At 49.0% G+C, this 17,500-nt stretch overlaps 2 protein-coding genes across 3 annotated transcripts in view; both read right to left on the bottom strand.

The window, feature by feature from the left end:
• LOC115822609 (acetylcholine receptor subunit alpha) overlaps positions 1–9,416 on the bottom strand; it is a 16,411-nt gene extending 6,995 nt beyond the window's left edge. The window contains exons 1-5 of the mRNA XM_030786517.1: positions 9,407–9,416; positions 9,021–9,166; positions 7,969–8,013; positions 7,656–7,765; positions 7,019–7,214 (exon numbers count right to left, since the gene is read on the bottom strand). Of these exons, the coding sequence (XP_030642377.1) occupies positions 7,019–7,214; positions 7,656–7,765; positions 7,969–8,013; positions 9,021–9,166; positions 9,407–9,416 (507 nt within the window). The remainder of the gene's footprint in view (positions 1–7,018; positions 7,215–7,655; positions 7,766–7,968; positions 8,014–9,020; positions 9,167–9,406) is intronic.
• A 6,461-nt stretch (positions 9,417–15,877) lies between these two features.
• The window catches only part of chn1 (chimerin 1), a 37,953-nt gene continuing 36,330 nt past the window's right edge, over positions 15,878–17,500 (bottom strand). For both annotated transcript variants that reach the window (XM_030786514.1, XM_030786513.1), the window contains 3 exons: positions 17,352–17,489; positions 16,395–16,500; positions 15,878–16,049 (listed from right to left, as the gene is read on the bottom strand). In XM_030786514.1, the coding sequence (XP_030642374.1) occupies positions 15,878–16,049; positions 16,395–16,500; positions 17,352–17,489 (416 nt within the window). The remainder of the gene's footprint in view (positions 16,050–16,394; positions 16,501–17,351; positions 17,490–17,500) is intronic.

Genomic DNA, 17,500 nt, shown 5'->3' on the forward strand with positions numbered 1-17,500 from the left:
CGTCAGGGATGGCAGGGAGCTTGATGAGCCGAGCTACGGGGCGGTGGTAGCGTTTGCCTTTGACCTGAATGTCCACTGAACGAACATGGCCATCTGCTCCAGGAAAAGTGGTCTCCACCCGCCCAACAGGCCAGAGTGCTCTAGGGAGCTGGTGGTCCATGATCATCACGACGGTCCCAGGAGTGAGGTCATCAGTGTCATTGGTCCATTTCTGTCGTCGCTGTAGAGAGGGTAAGTAATTCTTAATGAAGTAGCTCCAGAATTGATCTGCCAGTACCTGAGTGTGACGCCATCTCCGTCGGCTTAGTAGCTCTGACTCTGGGAAAACAACCTGTGGCAGAGAAGCATCAGGCCGCCCCATCAGCAAGTAGTTAGGGGTCACAGGGTCAGGATCAGCTACATCGGAGGAGACGTATCCGAGGGGCTTTGCGTTCAGGATGGCCTCAACTTCGGTCAGGAGCGTCCTGAGGACTTCTTCGGTCAGCGTCTGAGCTCCTACTATGGTGTGGAGAGCGGCCTTGACAGAGCGAATCTCACGCTCCCACATACCTCCGAAATGTGGTGCGTTAGGGGGGTTGTACTGGAACTTGATCTTCTGCTTGGCCAGTAGTGTTTGGAGACCTGGACTCATGGCATTGAAGGCATCCTGCAGCTCTTTGTCGCCCCCTCGGAGGTTGGTTCCCCGGTCACAGAGAATTTCAAACGGGATTCCACGGCGGGCCACAAATCGTCGGAGTGCCATAAGGAAGGCGTCTGCATCCATACTATAGAGTAGGTCCAGGTGAACACAACGTGTGGTCATGCACTTAAAGATTACACCCCACCTCTTCTCACTGGATCTCCCCCGCTTTACCATGAAGGGTCCGAAACAATCCACTCCAGTGGAGTAGAAGGCTGGCTTTAAGAGGCGAAGGCGGGCTGGAGGGAGGTCGGCCATCTTTGGGATCTTGGGTGTAGCTCTCCACTTCTGGCACTCGACACAGGAACGCTGGTGCTGTCGGATGGCTTCTCTTCCTCGGAGAATCCAGTAGGTTCTTCGCACTTCTGCAAAGACTCTTTCTGGGCCAGGATGGCACAGTTTGCTGTCATACTGCTTTATGAGGAGACGGGTGACAGGGTGTTTGGGATCTAGAACTATGGGATGTAAGGTGTCAGGGCTGATGTCTACAGCATGACGCAGTCTCCCACCCACACGGATGACCTCAGTGCTGACATCAAACTCTGGGGACAATGTGAGGACACGGCTGGAGGAGGGGATGCGCTTACCAGCTTTGAGGGCCTGAAACTCTTCTGGGAAGCTGTCCCTCTGGGCCTGCCGAATCAGTGCTGCTTCAGCTTTCTGGTAGTCTGCTGCTCCTGGGTTGCCTGTCTGGCCTGCCGCCCCATGTTGGGACCTGCAAGTTGCCTCCACAAGGTCTTCAAAGGTTGAATACTGATTGGCATCTGGTAGTGATGAGTCAGATGCTGCCGAGATGAGACCGCAGAACTTAACGGTGCGAAGCTCAGTTGGATCAACTGTCAGTTCAGTAGCCGGGTATTGAGGCCACGACTCAGGCGGTAAGTGAAGAAACTGAGGCCCTTGACTCCATCGGTTTGGCTGCGCTAAATCCATAAGAGTCTTGCCGCGGGTGACGTCGTCCGCAGGGTTGCTGGCTGAATCCACATAGCGCCAGGTGTGGCCGTCTGTGAGCTCTTGAATCTCTGCGACTCTCGTTCCCACAAACACCTTGAACCTGCACGATTCGGACTGCAGCCAGGCAAGAACGGTTGTTGAGTCTGTCCATAGGATTGTGTTATTAATCTCCAGGGAGAGCTCGCTGTGAAGCAGCTTGGCAAGCTGTGCCCCGGTGAGTGCGGCACTGAGTTCCAGCCTGGGCATTGACTGAAGGCGCTTCGGAGCCACCCTGGATCTAGCAAGGACAAATGCTAGCTGTACCTCTCCTTGATGTTCAGTACGGAGGTATGCTACCGATCCGTAAGCTGCCTCTGACGCATCACAAAAGATGTGCAATTCTCTTCTGACTTCTGGCACATCCAGGTCAGCAGACACAAAGCACCTGGATAGGGTGATCAAGGGTAGGTGCTGCAGTTCCGCTTCCCATGTCTTCCAAGCTTGTAGGAGGTCAGAGGGGAGAAGTGGGTCATCCCATTCTCTTTCTTTCACCCATAGCTGTCGCACCAAAACTTTGGCCCTGGTGGTGAAGGGGAGTATGTATCCCAGGGGATCATACTGGCTCGCTAAAACGCGATATATATTCCGCATTGTCACCTCTTGGTAGGGGGAGGGTCGATGGCGGTAATGGAGGGTGTCAGGCAGGCAGTGCCAGCTTAAACCCAAGGTCATCTCTTGTGGGTCTGTCTGGGTTTGGGAGATCCACAGCTCAGTGCTCTCAGATCTAGCTTCCTTTGGTAGGTGGCTTACAACCGAGGTTTCATTGCTGGCCCACTGTCTTATCTCAAATCCACCTGTGGCCAGCAGGGACCTCAGCTCATTGACCAGCTCACGTGCTTCGTCAGTGGAGGGAGTGCTTTGCAGGCAGTTATCCACATAAAAACACCATTCAACTGACTGTTGAGTCTTGTCACCTGGTTTGCAGTGGGTGAAGATATGTTGCTGCAGTGCAAATGTCGCACAACACGGGCTGCATGTCGTACCGAATGGAAGGACTTGCCATTCGTACACGGCCGGTTGTGCCTCTGGCTTCAGATCCCTCCACAAGAATCGTAGGAGGGGCTTATCTTTGGGGAGCAGGCGGACCTGGTGAAACATCCCCTTTATGTCTCCACTGATGGCCACTCGATGTTCACGAAAGCGGATCAGCACTCCCAGGAGAGAGGGTCCCAGTGTAGGTCCAGGTAGCAACAGCTTGTTGAGATTCTGTCCATTGTAGGTGTAAGAGCAGTTGAATACTACTCTGTGCTTTCCATTGTGGGACACAATGTGGTGGGGAAGGTACCATGACTCTCCGGACAGCTCAACCTCCTGGGGTGGTATTTGGATGGCGTAGCCAGCTTTCTCCAGGTTCTGGATCTCTTCTCTGTATTTGGCAGCCAGCTGTGGGTCTCTAGCCAACCGACGTTCTGTGCTACGGAGGTGACACATCACTGCCTCCTTAGGTGCGTGCAATGCTGGCATGTCCTTGATTCGTAGAAGTGGGGTGGCGTAACGGTGTACTCCGTCCACATTCACACGGATGGTCTGTGTTTCCAGCATCTTGAGAGCCTCTTGATCCTGTCGTGACCTGGTCACCAGCTTCTCACTTCGGTAGGGCAAGACGTCCAGCTGCCATAACCTTTCAACCTGATGATGTAGGTCAGTGGATGGAGAGCAGATGGATGTGAACAGACACTGGGATGTTGGGAGCCGCTCCTGTAGGTGTTTAGATGGGCCTTGCAGGGTCCAGCCGAGGCGGGTTCTGATTGCTGCTGGGCCCCCTGGCGGGCCCAGACGCACTGGCTCCACTGGGGTGACAAGCTCTGGGTGATCTGAGCCTATGAGGAGTAGGGGCTGTGCCTTGGAGAGAGGGGGTATGGGTATTCCTCTGAGGTGCACGTATCTTTCCTTTAAGGCACTTACTGGGTAGTCGTACTCTGCTAAGCCAAGCTGATCTGCTGTGAAGGCTCTGCGGATCTTGAATTTCCCCTGTGGGTTGCTAGCGGTGGAGATGTCAAAGGTCACGGACGTACCATGCAGTGTCCTGATGTCTTGGTGCACTGTCTGTAGCTGCAGCTGTTCTGGGCTTCCACCAAGGCTGAGGTGTTGTGCAGCCGTGGCCAGCAGAATCGTGCGTTCTGAGCCATCGTCAAGGATGGCGAAAGTTTCCAGTGACTTCCGCTGGTGGTAGAGGATGACCTTAACGACCTTCAGGAACACTCTGCCGCCACAGCGGGGCTGGTCCAGGTAAAGAGTCTCTACGGTGGAGTTATAGAGACTGCTACTTTGCTTGGTGGCATCACTACTCCGTTGATTGATGTCATGAAGGACAGAAAGGTGCTTTCCCTGACAGAGACGGCAGGGCTTCTTGAGGTCACAATCCTTGACCAGGTGAAACCGAGCACATCTCCAACAACGCTTGTTATCCTTTATCCAGCTGACAGCCTGGTCCTTGGTGAGCGCTCCATGCAGTATGGAGGTGGGTTTCTTCTGACCCCGAGGTGCAGCCTTCTGCTCCTTTGACTGCCTTTTCTCTGCAGAGGCCTTGTCAGTTGGGTCAAACTCCATGCAGTTGGCTTCCAGCTGCAGCCAATCAGCGAACTCAAGGAGGGAAAACTTCGCCTTGTCAGGGTTATTCTTAAGGTGCTGTCTACGAAATTGCTGCTGCTGAGGGCGAGGTAACCTGTTCAGCAGGCGCTTCACATTGGAGCCACTGTGGAGTTCTTCAACGCCATCATCTTTCAGGGCTTTGAGCATTCCCACTATAGCTTGCACACGAAGAGAAAACTCGTCAAAGGCTCGTTCATCTCCAGCACGGATGGGTGGTAGGTTCTCAAGGGTCTCTATTTCTTTAAGCACGAACTGATAGGGTCGTCCATACCTTCTGTCTAGTGCTTGCAAGGCGTTGGTGTAGGGCATGGATGACTCTGCATGTGCCAGGACAAGTCTGTGGGCGTTAGGAACCTTCACGTGCTTGAGAAGGAGAGAGTACTTGTACCTCTCTGACAAGCTGGGATGGAGAAGATTACTCAGAGCCATTCGGAGCTCCACATATTGTGCCCTTTCTTCTTCAGTGAAGTCAGGAAAGGTGGGTCCCTCTACCATTGGAAACCAGTAAGGTGGAAAGTGGGCGGATGGATAGGGTAGGGTGTTAACATGAGGCTGGGAGAAGGCTACTGGATCTGGTGGCCAGTGACTGCCACCGACTGGAACAGGAGCTGCGGGTGCAGCGGGATATGATTGGTGTGGTGGCACTGACCTAGGTGTGGACGTAGACTGACTGTGGGGCTCTGGGGCCACTGAATGCTGGAAGGGAGATGGCTCTAGTTGGCTCTGCTTCAGCACAGGGGTTGGAGGCAATGGCCGCATCAGGAAATGGGCTTCACCATGTTGTTGGATTCTCTCCGACAATGGGGTGCAGCATGGCGATGCATAGCGATGGTCGGAGAGGGTAGGATCTCTGCTCAGAGGAGGTGGCGACAGGAGATGCGGGCCACTCAGGTGGGTCTTCCTCAGTTCCTGAGACAGCTCTTCAATGAGTGAGGTTGGAAGCTTAGGGGACTGCTGCCAGGGAGGGAGGTTTGAGGAGGCACCACGTGGACTTACATCAGGTTTCGGCTGTTCCCTCTCCTCTGATTTCAGGATCTGGGCCCGAGGTGTCTGATGGCGTGATGATGCTCTGGAGGACTGAGTGGATGCCCTTGGGGTACTTTGTAGCAGGACACGCTCCAAGAGTTCTGTCTGGCGTCTAGCAGTCTCACTCTGCTGTCTTGTGATCTCCACTATCTGCTGCATGAGGTCGTCAGGTGAACCTGCTGCCCCTTGTGGGGGTTTGGGACTGAAGGGGGTGGATGTACCTATTGCAGGTTCTCTGCGCCGAACTGACTGCATGGCTGGCGTACCGGCGTAGTTAACGAGGTAGTCATCAAGGTACACCGGCCTTTGGGTTGCTCTGCGCGGGCGCTGGCAGGATGCAGGTGGAGAGCTGAAGGAGCTGTGCCCTGGGGTTGCCATGGTAACGGCCCAATCCGGCTCGAAGGACCAATTTTGTGGTGGAGGGTGTGTACTGGTTCAAGGGTGGGGGTTGGCCGTCGCCACGGAGTGTCGGTCAGAACACAGGGAAACAGGGCACATCTGATCCTTTAAACTCGTTTAATGGGTATTGGCATAGTCTTGACCACTTTGCAGGTTTGGAGGTATTTGTGGGTATGTGTATATGGGTGTGTGTGGTCTGAACAAAAGGCAGATATACATAATATTAGTTATACAGCATTATACAATTATAACTTTGTCACTATACAGACACATAACACTGGGCAAGCAACACAGCAAACTACACAGGGTTATGATATGTACAATCGTGCAATCAGAAATGGCATAACTGACGTACTTCTATACAAGACGGGGCGCAATACAGTCACACAGCGTAAGCTTGCATACTACACACCGGGACATATTTACATTCACGTACAGTAGAGTTTATGCGTATTAATCGTCTCTACGCGTTATAATATTCATTTCTCAACATTACTGATTATGGTGGATGTCTGAAAATATTACTCTAAGCGTAACAACATCTAAACAATTACGCTAACTGAAAACAACTTCGGGGGGCTATCCCCGCTGTACTCGGTAGTAAGTGAGAAGTAACATGGGTAACAACGACACAAGCTTACAGCACACGGTAACAGAGAACTTCGTAAGCAAATTTACTTACTTTAAAGTCATGAACGCACACAGGAAAAGGTGTAACACTTTACTAACTACACACGGGTAACTTAATGGCTTCTCACGATTGCCATTTGGTGTCCTGTTCTAACTTGTTTTCTCCCCTTTCGTCTTGCTGTTGTACGCTGTGCTCTGATTGGCTGATCGTCCGTATGGCTTTGCATGGACAGGGAAGGGGCCGCCCTCAGTTAAAGGGGCCGCCCTCCTTTACAGATTGTGATAGTGTGTGTTGAGTGATGAGTAGTGATTGTGAGGGAGTGTATTGAGTGATGAGTAGTGATTGTGAGGGAGTGTGTTGAGTGATGAGTAGTGATTGTGAGGGTGTGTGTTGGGTGATGAGTGGTGATTGTGATGGTGTGTGTTGGGTGATGAGTGGCGATTGTGATGGTGTCTGTTGAGTGATGAGTAGTGATTGTGATGTTGTCTGTTGGGTGATGAGTAGTGATTGTGATGGAGTGTGTTGAGTGATGAGTGGTGATTGTGATGGTGTGTGTTGAGTGATGAATTGTGAATGTGATAGTGTGTGTTGGGTGATGAGTGGTGATTGTGAGGGAGTGTGTTGAGTGATGAGTAGTGATTGTGATGGTGTGTGTTGGGTGATGAGTGGTGATTGTGATGGTCTTGTGTTTAATATACCGGGTTAATGACCACCAGGTTGCCGTCGAAGGTCCAGGTGCCCAGTTTCATGCTGCAGTTCTGCAGGTCAAAGGGGAAGTGCAGAACAATGATCTCACAGTAGCTCTTAAAGATGGCTGGCGGGTTCCAAGTGATCATGCCCGTGTGTTCCAGCAGAACTTTGGTCTCGTGGACGATGGCAAAGTCTCCGTCAGCGCTGTCAGTGATACAGAGCAGAGAATAGGCTGGTATTAACACACAGAGATGGTATGAACACAGAAAGATGGTATTAACATGCAGAGATGGTATTAACACACAGAGGTGGTACTAACACACTGAGATGGTATTAAGACATGGAGATGACATTAACACACAGTCTCTGGGCACCACACACATGTAGGCCATCAGCGGGCGCGGCCTCTGGCACCATGGCGAGGTAGGCGGGTGTTATCCTGGTTGTCAGGGAGACACACCGTTTGGTGCGAAAGGAACCAGTGATGTGTGAGTCTGATTTATCCTGACAAAACCTTTGTGCCCCTCTCAGCTCAGTGTAGGAGATGCAATGTGGGGATGCTATCATTGTCTAAATAAGAGTGTGTGTGTTTGGTGTCTGCCTTGGATGGGGGGGGGGGGTGTTCAGGTCTAGAATAGCTCTTACTTGTTATAAAGAACAAAATCAGGTCTCCAGATGTCTGTTGAAGGCACCCTTATCTTTTTGATTCCTCCATAATCCTCAGGGTTCCACTGCAGGTTGACATCCTTCCATTGCTGGAGACGTGATCACATATGAAATGGTCGATGAAATGTGAAAAAGTTCAAAGTTCAAAGATTAGGACAGTTTAGCTTCATCATAAGTCAGTACTTTAAGCAGCCATGGAAACATTTTGAGAAAATGAGACGAGATTTTTAAAAAAATCACAGTTCTGAAATCACAAAATTTGCGTAAAAGTATCATTCGAGTAAAAACCGACCTGTTTGAGACGTACGTTGCTTGTGACAATCTGGTTAACTTCATCCTGTCAGCGGCAGAGAGATAAAACAGAGCTAATCTGTGTTTCAGTGACAATTACACACTTCCTACAGGCAACACTATACCAGCTACACACACACACACACACACACACTCACACACACTCAGATTTCTCAAAATCTAGGGTCAGTTAAATCGGATATGTTGGTGCGAACTCAAAATGAACTGTTCATGAGTGCACTGATCTTACGAATTACTCATAGCAAATCACTTACACTTATGAATATTAATATTGATCATATCAAAGGGACAATTCATGACGAATTGGTGACGTTAATGGATTTTAACGCACAACGCAGAAGAACCATGACGCAAAGCAGACTAGATTATCCCACTTATACCAAATAATAATAATAATAATAATAATAATAATAATAATAATAAGAGCATTCACTTATTTTCTGAAGGTTTTGGACTCAAAAGTTTATGAAGCAAAACGTTTATCGTTCCCATGACAACACCTTCATTAAGCTTGTTCCTCATAAGAAGCGAAGGTTTTGCTATAACCTCACTGCCACTTACGTTATGTTAAATAATTAAAATTTAGATGGAATTTAGGTCAAGATAGTGTCGCAGTATGTTTACTACTGTGGATAGTTACGTAGCTGTGTATTCCATTATTTTAACAAAAAGCGAAAATTCCCTCATAGACGAGCTAATCGGCCGTCAACTGAGTGTACGAGTAAAGAATTCGATTTGAACTGCTTTTGCTTTAGGAGGGTTTAACGCAGGGCTTCCAGCCAATCAGCGTTCACCTGGACCATGGCATAAATGACGTATCTTAAAAACAGGTATGATTTCACTGTAAGCCGCAATGGACACGCACACACACACACACACACACACTGTGCTGACAGACATGAGGCAGCAGAGAACACCTGATCTGATGTTGTAGTGTGTTAATGATGGAGACCAAACAGTGAGTGTAACTGTGTACTTATAGTGTACTGTACTGAAAACAGTGACAGTGTGTATGTGGTGTGAGTGTCATACCACACTAATTAGCTGGATGAGCTGTAGGCCCACAGTCACCACCACCGGGTCCTTGAAATGATTGACAGGTCGCACCACCTTATTATAACCAGTGAAAAGAGTCTTCACCAGACGTGTCTCGTCCGCTGAGCCCCAGGCCACGCCCACTGAGGGACAAACCAACCAGCCAGATCACATTCACACTGAGTTCATGATTGAGTTGCTCTATACATACAGCTGAATGCTATAATTGGTCACAGCTCAGTGATTAAATTCATTTGCAGGGACACACGGGTTGGGGTGGGGGTGCACTGGTATGGGAGATCTGAGATGTGTGTCCTCTAGCCCCTCCGTCACAGAGGAGGAGAAATATAAACATGTGAAAATGCTATTAGGTGTGGAGTTACAGGAGAGCATCGCTCCCAAGCTCCGCTGGTAACTTTTGCCCACGGTGGTCCTGTTTCATCTGCTTACACCCCCTAAGACCCCGCCCCCCCAAGGTTCCCCCAAATCAGCACGTTACCCATTTGAAATTGAACACATTCTCTCACATGGATTAGGACATAAACGTGAAATGATAGTATTTGACAATCGAGGTGTGACCAGAGTGATTGCGAGGGATTCACTCGTCCACCTGTACATGTCTGTCAAGGCCTCAATTTTACCTCTGCAAACATTACAATAACAACGCCCTGGTTCACATACACCTCAGCTTCAGTCAGATCGACTGGGTTTCTTGCTCTTTCATGTATGTGTGTGTGTGTGTGTGTGTGTGTGTGTGTGTGTGTGTGTGTGTGTGTGTGTTTGTGGATTTGGAATTAAAACTTTGTCTGTTGAGATTATGGATTGAAGTTTACCAGACTAAATGTGAAAAACTGAATTGGAACATAGTGTCTTGCTAACGTCAGTAAATATAAAAACTATTCAAAGCCCAAAGCAGAGAGTGAGGCAGACAGACAGAGATCAGACAGTACCTGAGAAGATGAGAAGAAACAGGGAGACAAACGGTAGCCTGTTCATAGTGCTGTTCAGCTGATGTTATTGTAGAGAGTAACATGCAAAAATCCCTCCTTTCTGTCAGATGGGAGCAGATGTGAAGGAAACAGTCTCTATCTCTGTTATTTATTCTCAGACTGCGGAGGGACATCAGAGCCCCAGTACCAGTCCTGCCGTCCCAAACGACAACTGGTGTTTGTCATGGACAGGAGGGTCAGACTTCTCAGCCCGTGAACCTATGTAACGAGAGCTTCATTCCAGACAAATCCCCAGCTCACACATTCAACACACACACACACACACACACACACATACACACACGTACATACTCTACACGTTTATGATCTGCACTGCTCATGTGTCCTACACATTCAACACACGCACACGCACACACACATACACACGCACACGATCTAAAAAAAGGGAGACAAACTAAATATGCAGTTTTAAGAGTTAAGAGTTCAGAGTTAAATCAAGGTTTCCTCATAAAAACACACACACACACACACCGTCAAAGTAATATGTTTATTAGAATAAGTTAAGAAAATGCAAAACAGTGAAAATAAATTAATAAATATTTCTTTAAAAATCCTCTATTTTAATCCATCTTAGCCTTTGGGCAAGACAAATACATAACCTCCTTATCTTTAACATTCGGCAGTATTTTACTGCTCTCTGACATGGCTGTAATCACGCCTCTGTTCTGGCCCTGGCTTCTGGACCGCACACTGAGGAGGACAAAACTCCACAAGAGAGACTGGTGTGTCTGCCTCAGAGGGAGAGGAAACTCCACAAGAGAAACTGGTGTGTCTGCCTTAGAGGGAGAGCCTTTTCGTAACGATGTGTAGTGACACTGCTGTAGTCTTGTTACAGTGTTAAAGTGGGTAGATGTTCTAAGCCGATCATGGTTCGGTTTATCCCTCCGAGGGCTGGAACCATGAAGCTTGCCATTTGTTTGTTTGCATGTCGCCATTTGGTTGGAGTGTTGTGGTTTTTTTTGTTTCCAGATGGCTGGGGCTGTCTCTGACCCCCCCTCCCCCGCCCCCATTGCTCCTAAAACACAATTTCCCTAACCGCCCACACACCCCCAGCTAACCACCCACTCCCCCTCGGCCGGCTCCTCAGCTGCCTGTCTGCACCATTCATCTTATTTAGAGGCAAATGACACCTCGCACAAACGCTTAATCCACCTTAAACCACAAACACATAATCCCCCACCCGGGATCTCTACAGGACACCCCAACCTGGCTGTCCCACCTGAACCCCCTGCCCACCCCACTGTTCTCCGTGTTCAGTGGGCCATGCAGGGAACAGGCAGCTGGTCTGAACCGGTGCGACGCGGTCCTGGCGTGAAGACCGAGGGTGAACGCATTCAGAGTCACTCAGGCGTGGCTCTGATGGACTCCTCTGCGGTCACCTGGCTCTGCACAGGTGCTTAACCTGTTCTTACGGTACTGAAGCCAGACGCCCCGGCTCGCAGGGATGTGCCCTGTTTGACTGGCTCGATGTTGGCCATTCGCTGCCTGGCTCACTAACCCCACACAGATCATGTAGATTAGTCTTTCCAAGGAGGAGATTATTGGTCCTGCTGGTGGGATATTTTCACAAAAGTTTCCTCTATTCAAAATAGAAACATCCTTTCAAAGGTTACGTGACTGAAGCACTGTGTGTGTGTGTGTGTGTGTGTGTGTGTGTGTGCACTCTAAAATAAGCAACTCCAAAAGTGCACTTGGTCCGTGAAAAAGACTGTGACCTAGAGAAAAGAGAAAAAAAGATGGATGAAAAGATAACAGAAAATAAATCTTCAATGACAATAAAATGCAAATGAACCTTCCTCAAAAGTGAAAGTGAAACACCATCCTGGTGTTATCATCTTTCATCCCCCTGTCAGCCTCCTGTCAGCCTCGCCATCCCCTTTGTTCATGCCCCAATTTACTTTCAATTGTAACTGCCCACGTGGTCGGCACCTATTGCACACCTGTCTGGCCAAGGAGGGGTCTCCTCTCTCTGTGGTCCTTCTCAAGATTTCTCCCATTTTCCCATTTCCCTTTTGGGTTTTTGGGGAGTTTTTTTCTTGTCCGCCATGAGGACTAAGTCAGGGGGTGCCGTCCTGTTTTGATTTTGACTGTTGTGGCCTGTAAAGCCCTTTGAGACTGTAAACAGTGATATTGGGCTCTAAATAAACTTGAAACTTGAAACTTGAAACTTGACTCAGCGTGAGGAGAGAGAAGAACTGAAACCGTCTGGATTTCACTCGCGATCTGTGAATGAATCTCTGTAAAACTGTGGCTCAGATCCTCATGGCTGTTTCAATACTTCAGCATGTATTAGCATTTAACAATATGGGTCAATCAAACCAAATGTCATCTCAGCTCTGTCTACCCAGCAGAGACAGGGCAGCTCTCTGGCGGTTCACAGACACTCATTAGGGTGTAGAAAAGGCTGGACTCTCATGACTGGAGTGGGGGGGGTGGTGTGGTGATGTGTGTCACCGGACCAGCGTGGAGGGACCTCCTCTCTGGGACCTGACCAGTGCAGTGGACTGAGGAAGACGTCGTGTTTCTATTGGGTCTGACGGCCATGTTTAATCCCAGTGCATATGCAACACAAAATGCAGTAGACTCTTTTTCTTCATTTCGGTCATTTCGGTATTTGTGGAATAAAGGGAAGTGTGCTTGGTAAAACTGGAATGATTTGGTTAGCGCATCTCTAACAATAGACAATAACCACACAGCCTGATATCACACTCTCAGACTGGGTATTTCTGTGATCCAGCAGAAACGATGAGATTATCTCAAAATAGGGGCTGGTTATATTTTTAGTTTTATGATCAGAGTTCTGCCATAGAGGTATGAGATATGAGGACAAACACAAGCAGGACAACACAGTCACGTCTCAGGAGCAGAGCGAACCGTTTGACTATGGAGAGAAGGCTCGAGCTGAATGATGTCAGAAAAAGAGAAAAAAAGGAGAAGAAAACCTCCACACTGAGGGCCGGTCAGAGGTCAGGCTGCAGCAGGCTTTACGGCTGTGAATATTCCAGTGTGTGTGTGAGGCTCGTCAGGGTTTACGGCTGTGAGTATTCCAGTGTGTGTGTGAGGTTCGTCAGGGTTTACGGCTGTGAGTATTCCAGTGTGTGTGTGAGGTTCATCAGGGTTTACGGCTGTGAGTATTCCAGTGTGTGTGTGAGGTTCATCAGGGTTTACGGCTGTGAGTATTCCAGTGTGTGTGTGAGGTTCGTCAGGGTTTACGGCTGTGAGTATTCCAGTGTGTGTGTGAGGCTCGTCAGGGTTTACGGCTGTGAGTATTCCAGTGTGTGTGTGAGGTTTGTCAGGGTTTACGGCTGTGAATATTCCAGTGTGTGTGTGAGGTTCATCAGGGTTTACGGCTGTGAGTATTCCAGTGTGTGTGTGAGGTTCGTCAGGGTTTACGGCTGTGAGTATTCCAGTGTGTGTGTGAGGCTCGTCGGGGTTTACGGCTGTGAGTATTCCAGTGTGTGTGTGAGGTTCGTCAGGGTTTACGGCTGTGAATATTCCAGTGTGTGTGTGAGGCTCGTCAGGGTTTACGGCTGTGAGTATTCCAGTGTGTGTGTGAGGTTTGTCAGGGTTTACGGCTGTGAGTATTCCAGTGTGTGTGTGAGGTTCATCAGGGTTTACGGCTGTGAGTATTCCAGTGTGTGTGTGAGGTTCGTCAGGGTTTACGGCTGTGAATATTCCAGTGTGTGTGTGAGGTTCATCAGGGTTTACGGCTGTGAATATTCCAGTGTGTGTGTGAGGTTCGTCGGGGTTTACGGCTGTGAGTATTCCAGTGTGTGTGTGAGGTTTGTCAGGGTTTACGGCTGTGAATATTCCAGTGTGTGTGTGAGGCTCGTTGGGGTTTACGGCTGTGAGTATTCCAGTGTGTGTGTGAGGTTCGTCAGGGTTTACGGCTGTGAGTATTCCAGTGTGTGTGTGAGGTTCGTCAGGGTTTACGGCTGTGAGTATTCCAGTGTGTGTGTGAGGTTCGTCAGGGTTTACGGCTGTGAGTATTCCAGTGTGTGTGTGAGGCTCGTCGGGGTTTACGGCTGTGAGTATTCCAGTGTGTGTGTGAGGTTCGTCAGGGTTTACGGCTGTGAGTATTCCAGTGTGTGTGTGAGGCTCGTCAGGGTTTACGGCTGTGAGTATTCCAGTGTGTGTGTGAGGTTTGTCAGGGTTTACGGCTGTGAATATTCCAGTGTGTGTGTGAGGTTCGTCAGGGTTTACGGCTGTGAGTATTCCAGTGTGTGTGTGAGGCTCGTTGGGGTTTACGGCTGTGAGTATTCCAGTGTGTGTGTGAGGTTTGTCAGGGTTTACGGCTGTGAGTATTCCAGTGTGTGTGAGGCTCAGAGTGTACAGCCTGCTCTCTGAACAATGCCGTATCGTTTAATGAGATTTCATGGTCAATTTGGGAAACACCAGGTGCTTTCACGAACCTAGACGACCGAGACCACCGTTTTTCTCTCTGTATCAAAGAGCAAGAGCGGAGCGGTTCTGATAAGACCAGACGCCACACGGCCCAAACAGAGCACTTTCCACCCCTGCTCCTTTGGGTCGGTGGAGATAAGGCACCACACTGTTCTGGGTTGATCGGGGGGTGTGATATTGCTTGTAGGATAATTAAAATGTGAAAATCCCCAGTGACAGGGTTTGTAGACATATAAAGTAATTAAAGTCTGGTCTGTGGGGGCCGGGGTCTAGCCCACGGTATTCTGGCCGCTCTGTTAATCTCTGTTTGAATCAGAGAGATTGACAGAGAGTTGGAGGGCTCGCCTGACGCAGGCACGTGCATCCTAGAACACGGCACTCAGCTGTCAGCGCAGATATGCAGATTAAAACACACTCACACACACACGCCGCTCCAATTTATCAAGGTCACCCCGTGTCGGCCCAGAAAACTGAACCGCACAGTGACAAATGACTGTCACTGCACCTTAATTAGAAAAATAAAATCACAAGAAAGCTCAAATAATAATAACACATTTTACAACATCTGTGGACTCAATATTGGTAAGTCTAAAACTGAGTTTAATAAATTAATAGTTCCATGCGTAAAATCAATACAAAGACATTTCAACCAAAACATGAACCAGTTATGTTATTGTCCAGTGAGTGAGTGCAGTACAGACTTTCAAAGAGCAGATTTAACCCGAACAGACGGGAAACTGCCCTTTGGTTTTTGACTTAACGATAGTCAGAGGAGTTGAAAAAGTCACCTGAACACATGCAGCATATAAAAGTAGAACTGAGGCAAGAGGGAAAAAAAGCTCAAAGAAACAAGGGAAAAAAATAATTCACAGATCTTTTTAAAAGAAAAAAAAAAAAAAAACAACAACAAAAACAACAAACAAATTTACCTAAGTACATCCATGTATAGTGTGTTTCACAAAAACCACTGCCCGTCTGGGAAAGCGGGAGCTACTGTACATCCACGGGACAAATAAAAAAACCCCAAAAAAAACACACACACACACACACAGTCAGACTTCACAAGCTTTAGCACATGCTGAAAAAAACCTGCTACAGGGCTAAATCCCCAAAAATCCACACACTCGTCACGGCTCCGCTCCCGGCGCCCAACGACAACCCCCGACAGAAATGGGGAGGAAGACATGCAAGAGTCAAGTATATGGCCCCCACCCATCAGAGGGGGGAGGAGGAAAGAAAAACGCTTCAGTCCACTGCGCGTGGGGAAAAACGGCCTGGAGTATATTACAAAATGTCCTTCATTTCTTCAAGTCGTAGCACAGAAAAGACGAGGGTGGGAGAGGACAAGGCAGCGTCAAGCTGTTGTAGAGGGCTTAACTGTGACTCAGTCACCGTTTTCAAAGAGGGGGGGCGGTGGGGGGGGGTGGAATGGCTTCATCTCTAAAAGAGGACGTCTTCATTCTTGATGAGTGACTCCACCACCTGTCTCTGGTAACGGATGTCGTTCAGAGCGGTCATGGCGTCCAGGTCAGGGGCGCGCATGAGGGTGGGCCCAAAAACGATCCCCAGGTTCTCCGCGTTCATCAGGTTCTCCTTCTCATTCTGTGTGACCCTGCGCAAAAACCGTCGAAAACCACGTCAGACATCGACACCACGGCAGCGGAAAACCACAACACAAATCACATGCAACTGTATGACTACTGTCAGTTTCTTTCTTTACAAACACAACCGGATCAGTTATGCTGGAATATAGATTTATGCAGCCAAAAAATGTAAGTTGTGGCGTGGTCTTTAGGAGTTCCCCGGGAGAGGTGAGACAGTGGACTTAAAAGGTGTGATGAAGTTTCACGTCTGAAACGTGTTGAGGTGTATTTGTGTCTGAGTTGTGGACGTGTGCCTGGCCACGCTAGCGCGCACGCTCGCACACACACACACACACACACACACACACACTCACCTCTTTAAGTGAGCCATTAAAAACCTCAGGGTCTCACAGTGCGCAGGAGGAAGCAGCTTCAACGCTTCATGCAGCGCCTCCAACCGCTCGTCTGGGTCTGTGTGCTCTGAAACACACACACACACACACACACACACGCCATTAGGACAGTCTGTTTTGCACATGTTCACTGCACTGTGCTCTGTCACACACAGACACACACACACGTATAAACCTCCCTGTGTCAGTCATGTGGTGACAGAGAGAGTGTTTCTGAGAACAGGGGGGGCTTAGTGAGGAGCAGCAGGACAGAGGACAAAACAGAACCAGATCCAGGGAGTAGTCTGTGGATCACTCCTCTGACAGATCGCTCCAGACAGAGGCTTTAGCCTCACAAAGCCACTACCAGACAACACAAAGAGTCAAACCAAAGGCACAAACACAGCTACAGCTACTCCACAGACAGTCAGCCGTTTACAACCAGGCCAACAGGAGCTGTCATGTTCACTCTGTGTCAGGAGAAAACAGAGCAACTGTGCATGAGGAACATCTGCATGAAGAATGATGCAGATCACTGATGAACTCTGTGTGTGTGTGTGTGTTTGTGAGAGTATGTGTGTGCATGCACTCTGTGTGTGTGTGTGTGTGCATGCACTCTGTGTGTGTGTGTGTGTGTGTGTGTGTGAGTGTGTGTGTGTGAGTATGTGTGTGCATGCACTGTGTGTGTGTGTGTGTGTGTGAGAGTGTGTGTGTGTGTGTGCGTGCATGCACTCTGTGTGTGTGTGTGTGTGAGTGTGTATGTGTGTGTGCATGCACTCTGTGTGTGTGTGTGTGTGTGTGTGTGTGTGTGTGTGTGTGAGTATGTGTGTGCATGCACTGTGTGTGTGTGTGTGTGTGTGTGTGTGAGTGTGTGCATGTATGAGTATGTGTGGGCATGCCTGTGTGTGCGTTTTTATGTGAGAGTTCATGTCCACTCACTGGCTGCCTCTATGAACCTGGGGTAGGCATCATATGTGATGACTGGGATGGGCAGGTCTCTGAAGTAGAGCTTTAGGGCCCCAGTGATGATGTTAATGTCCTCATAGACATTCACCGAGATGTCTGCCTTCTCTCCGTCTGACATACAC

Source organism: Chanos chanos, chromosome 10 (genome assembly GCF_902362185.1).
Source record: "Chanos chanos chromosome 10, fChaCha1.1, whole genome shotgun sequence".
In the NCBI taxonomy this organism is placed as follows: domain Eukaryota; kingdom Metazoa; phylum Chordata; class Actinopteri; order Gonorynchiformes; family Chanidae; genus Chanos; species Chanos chanos.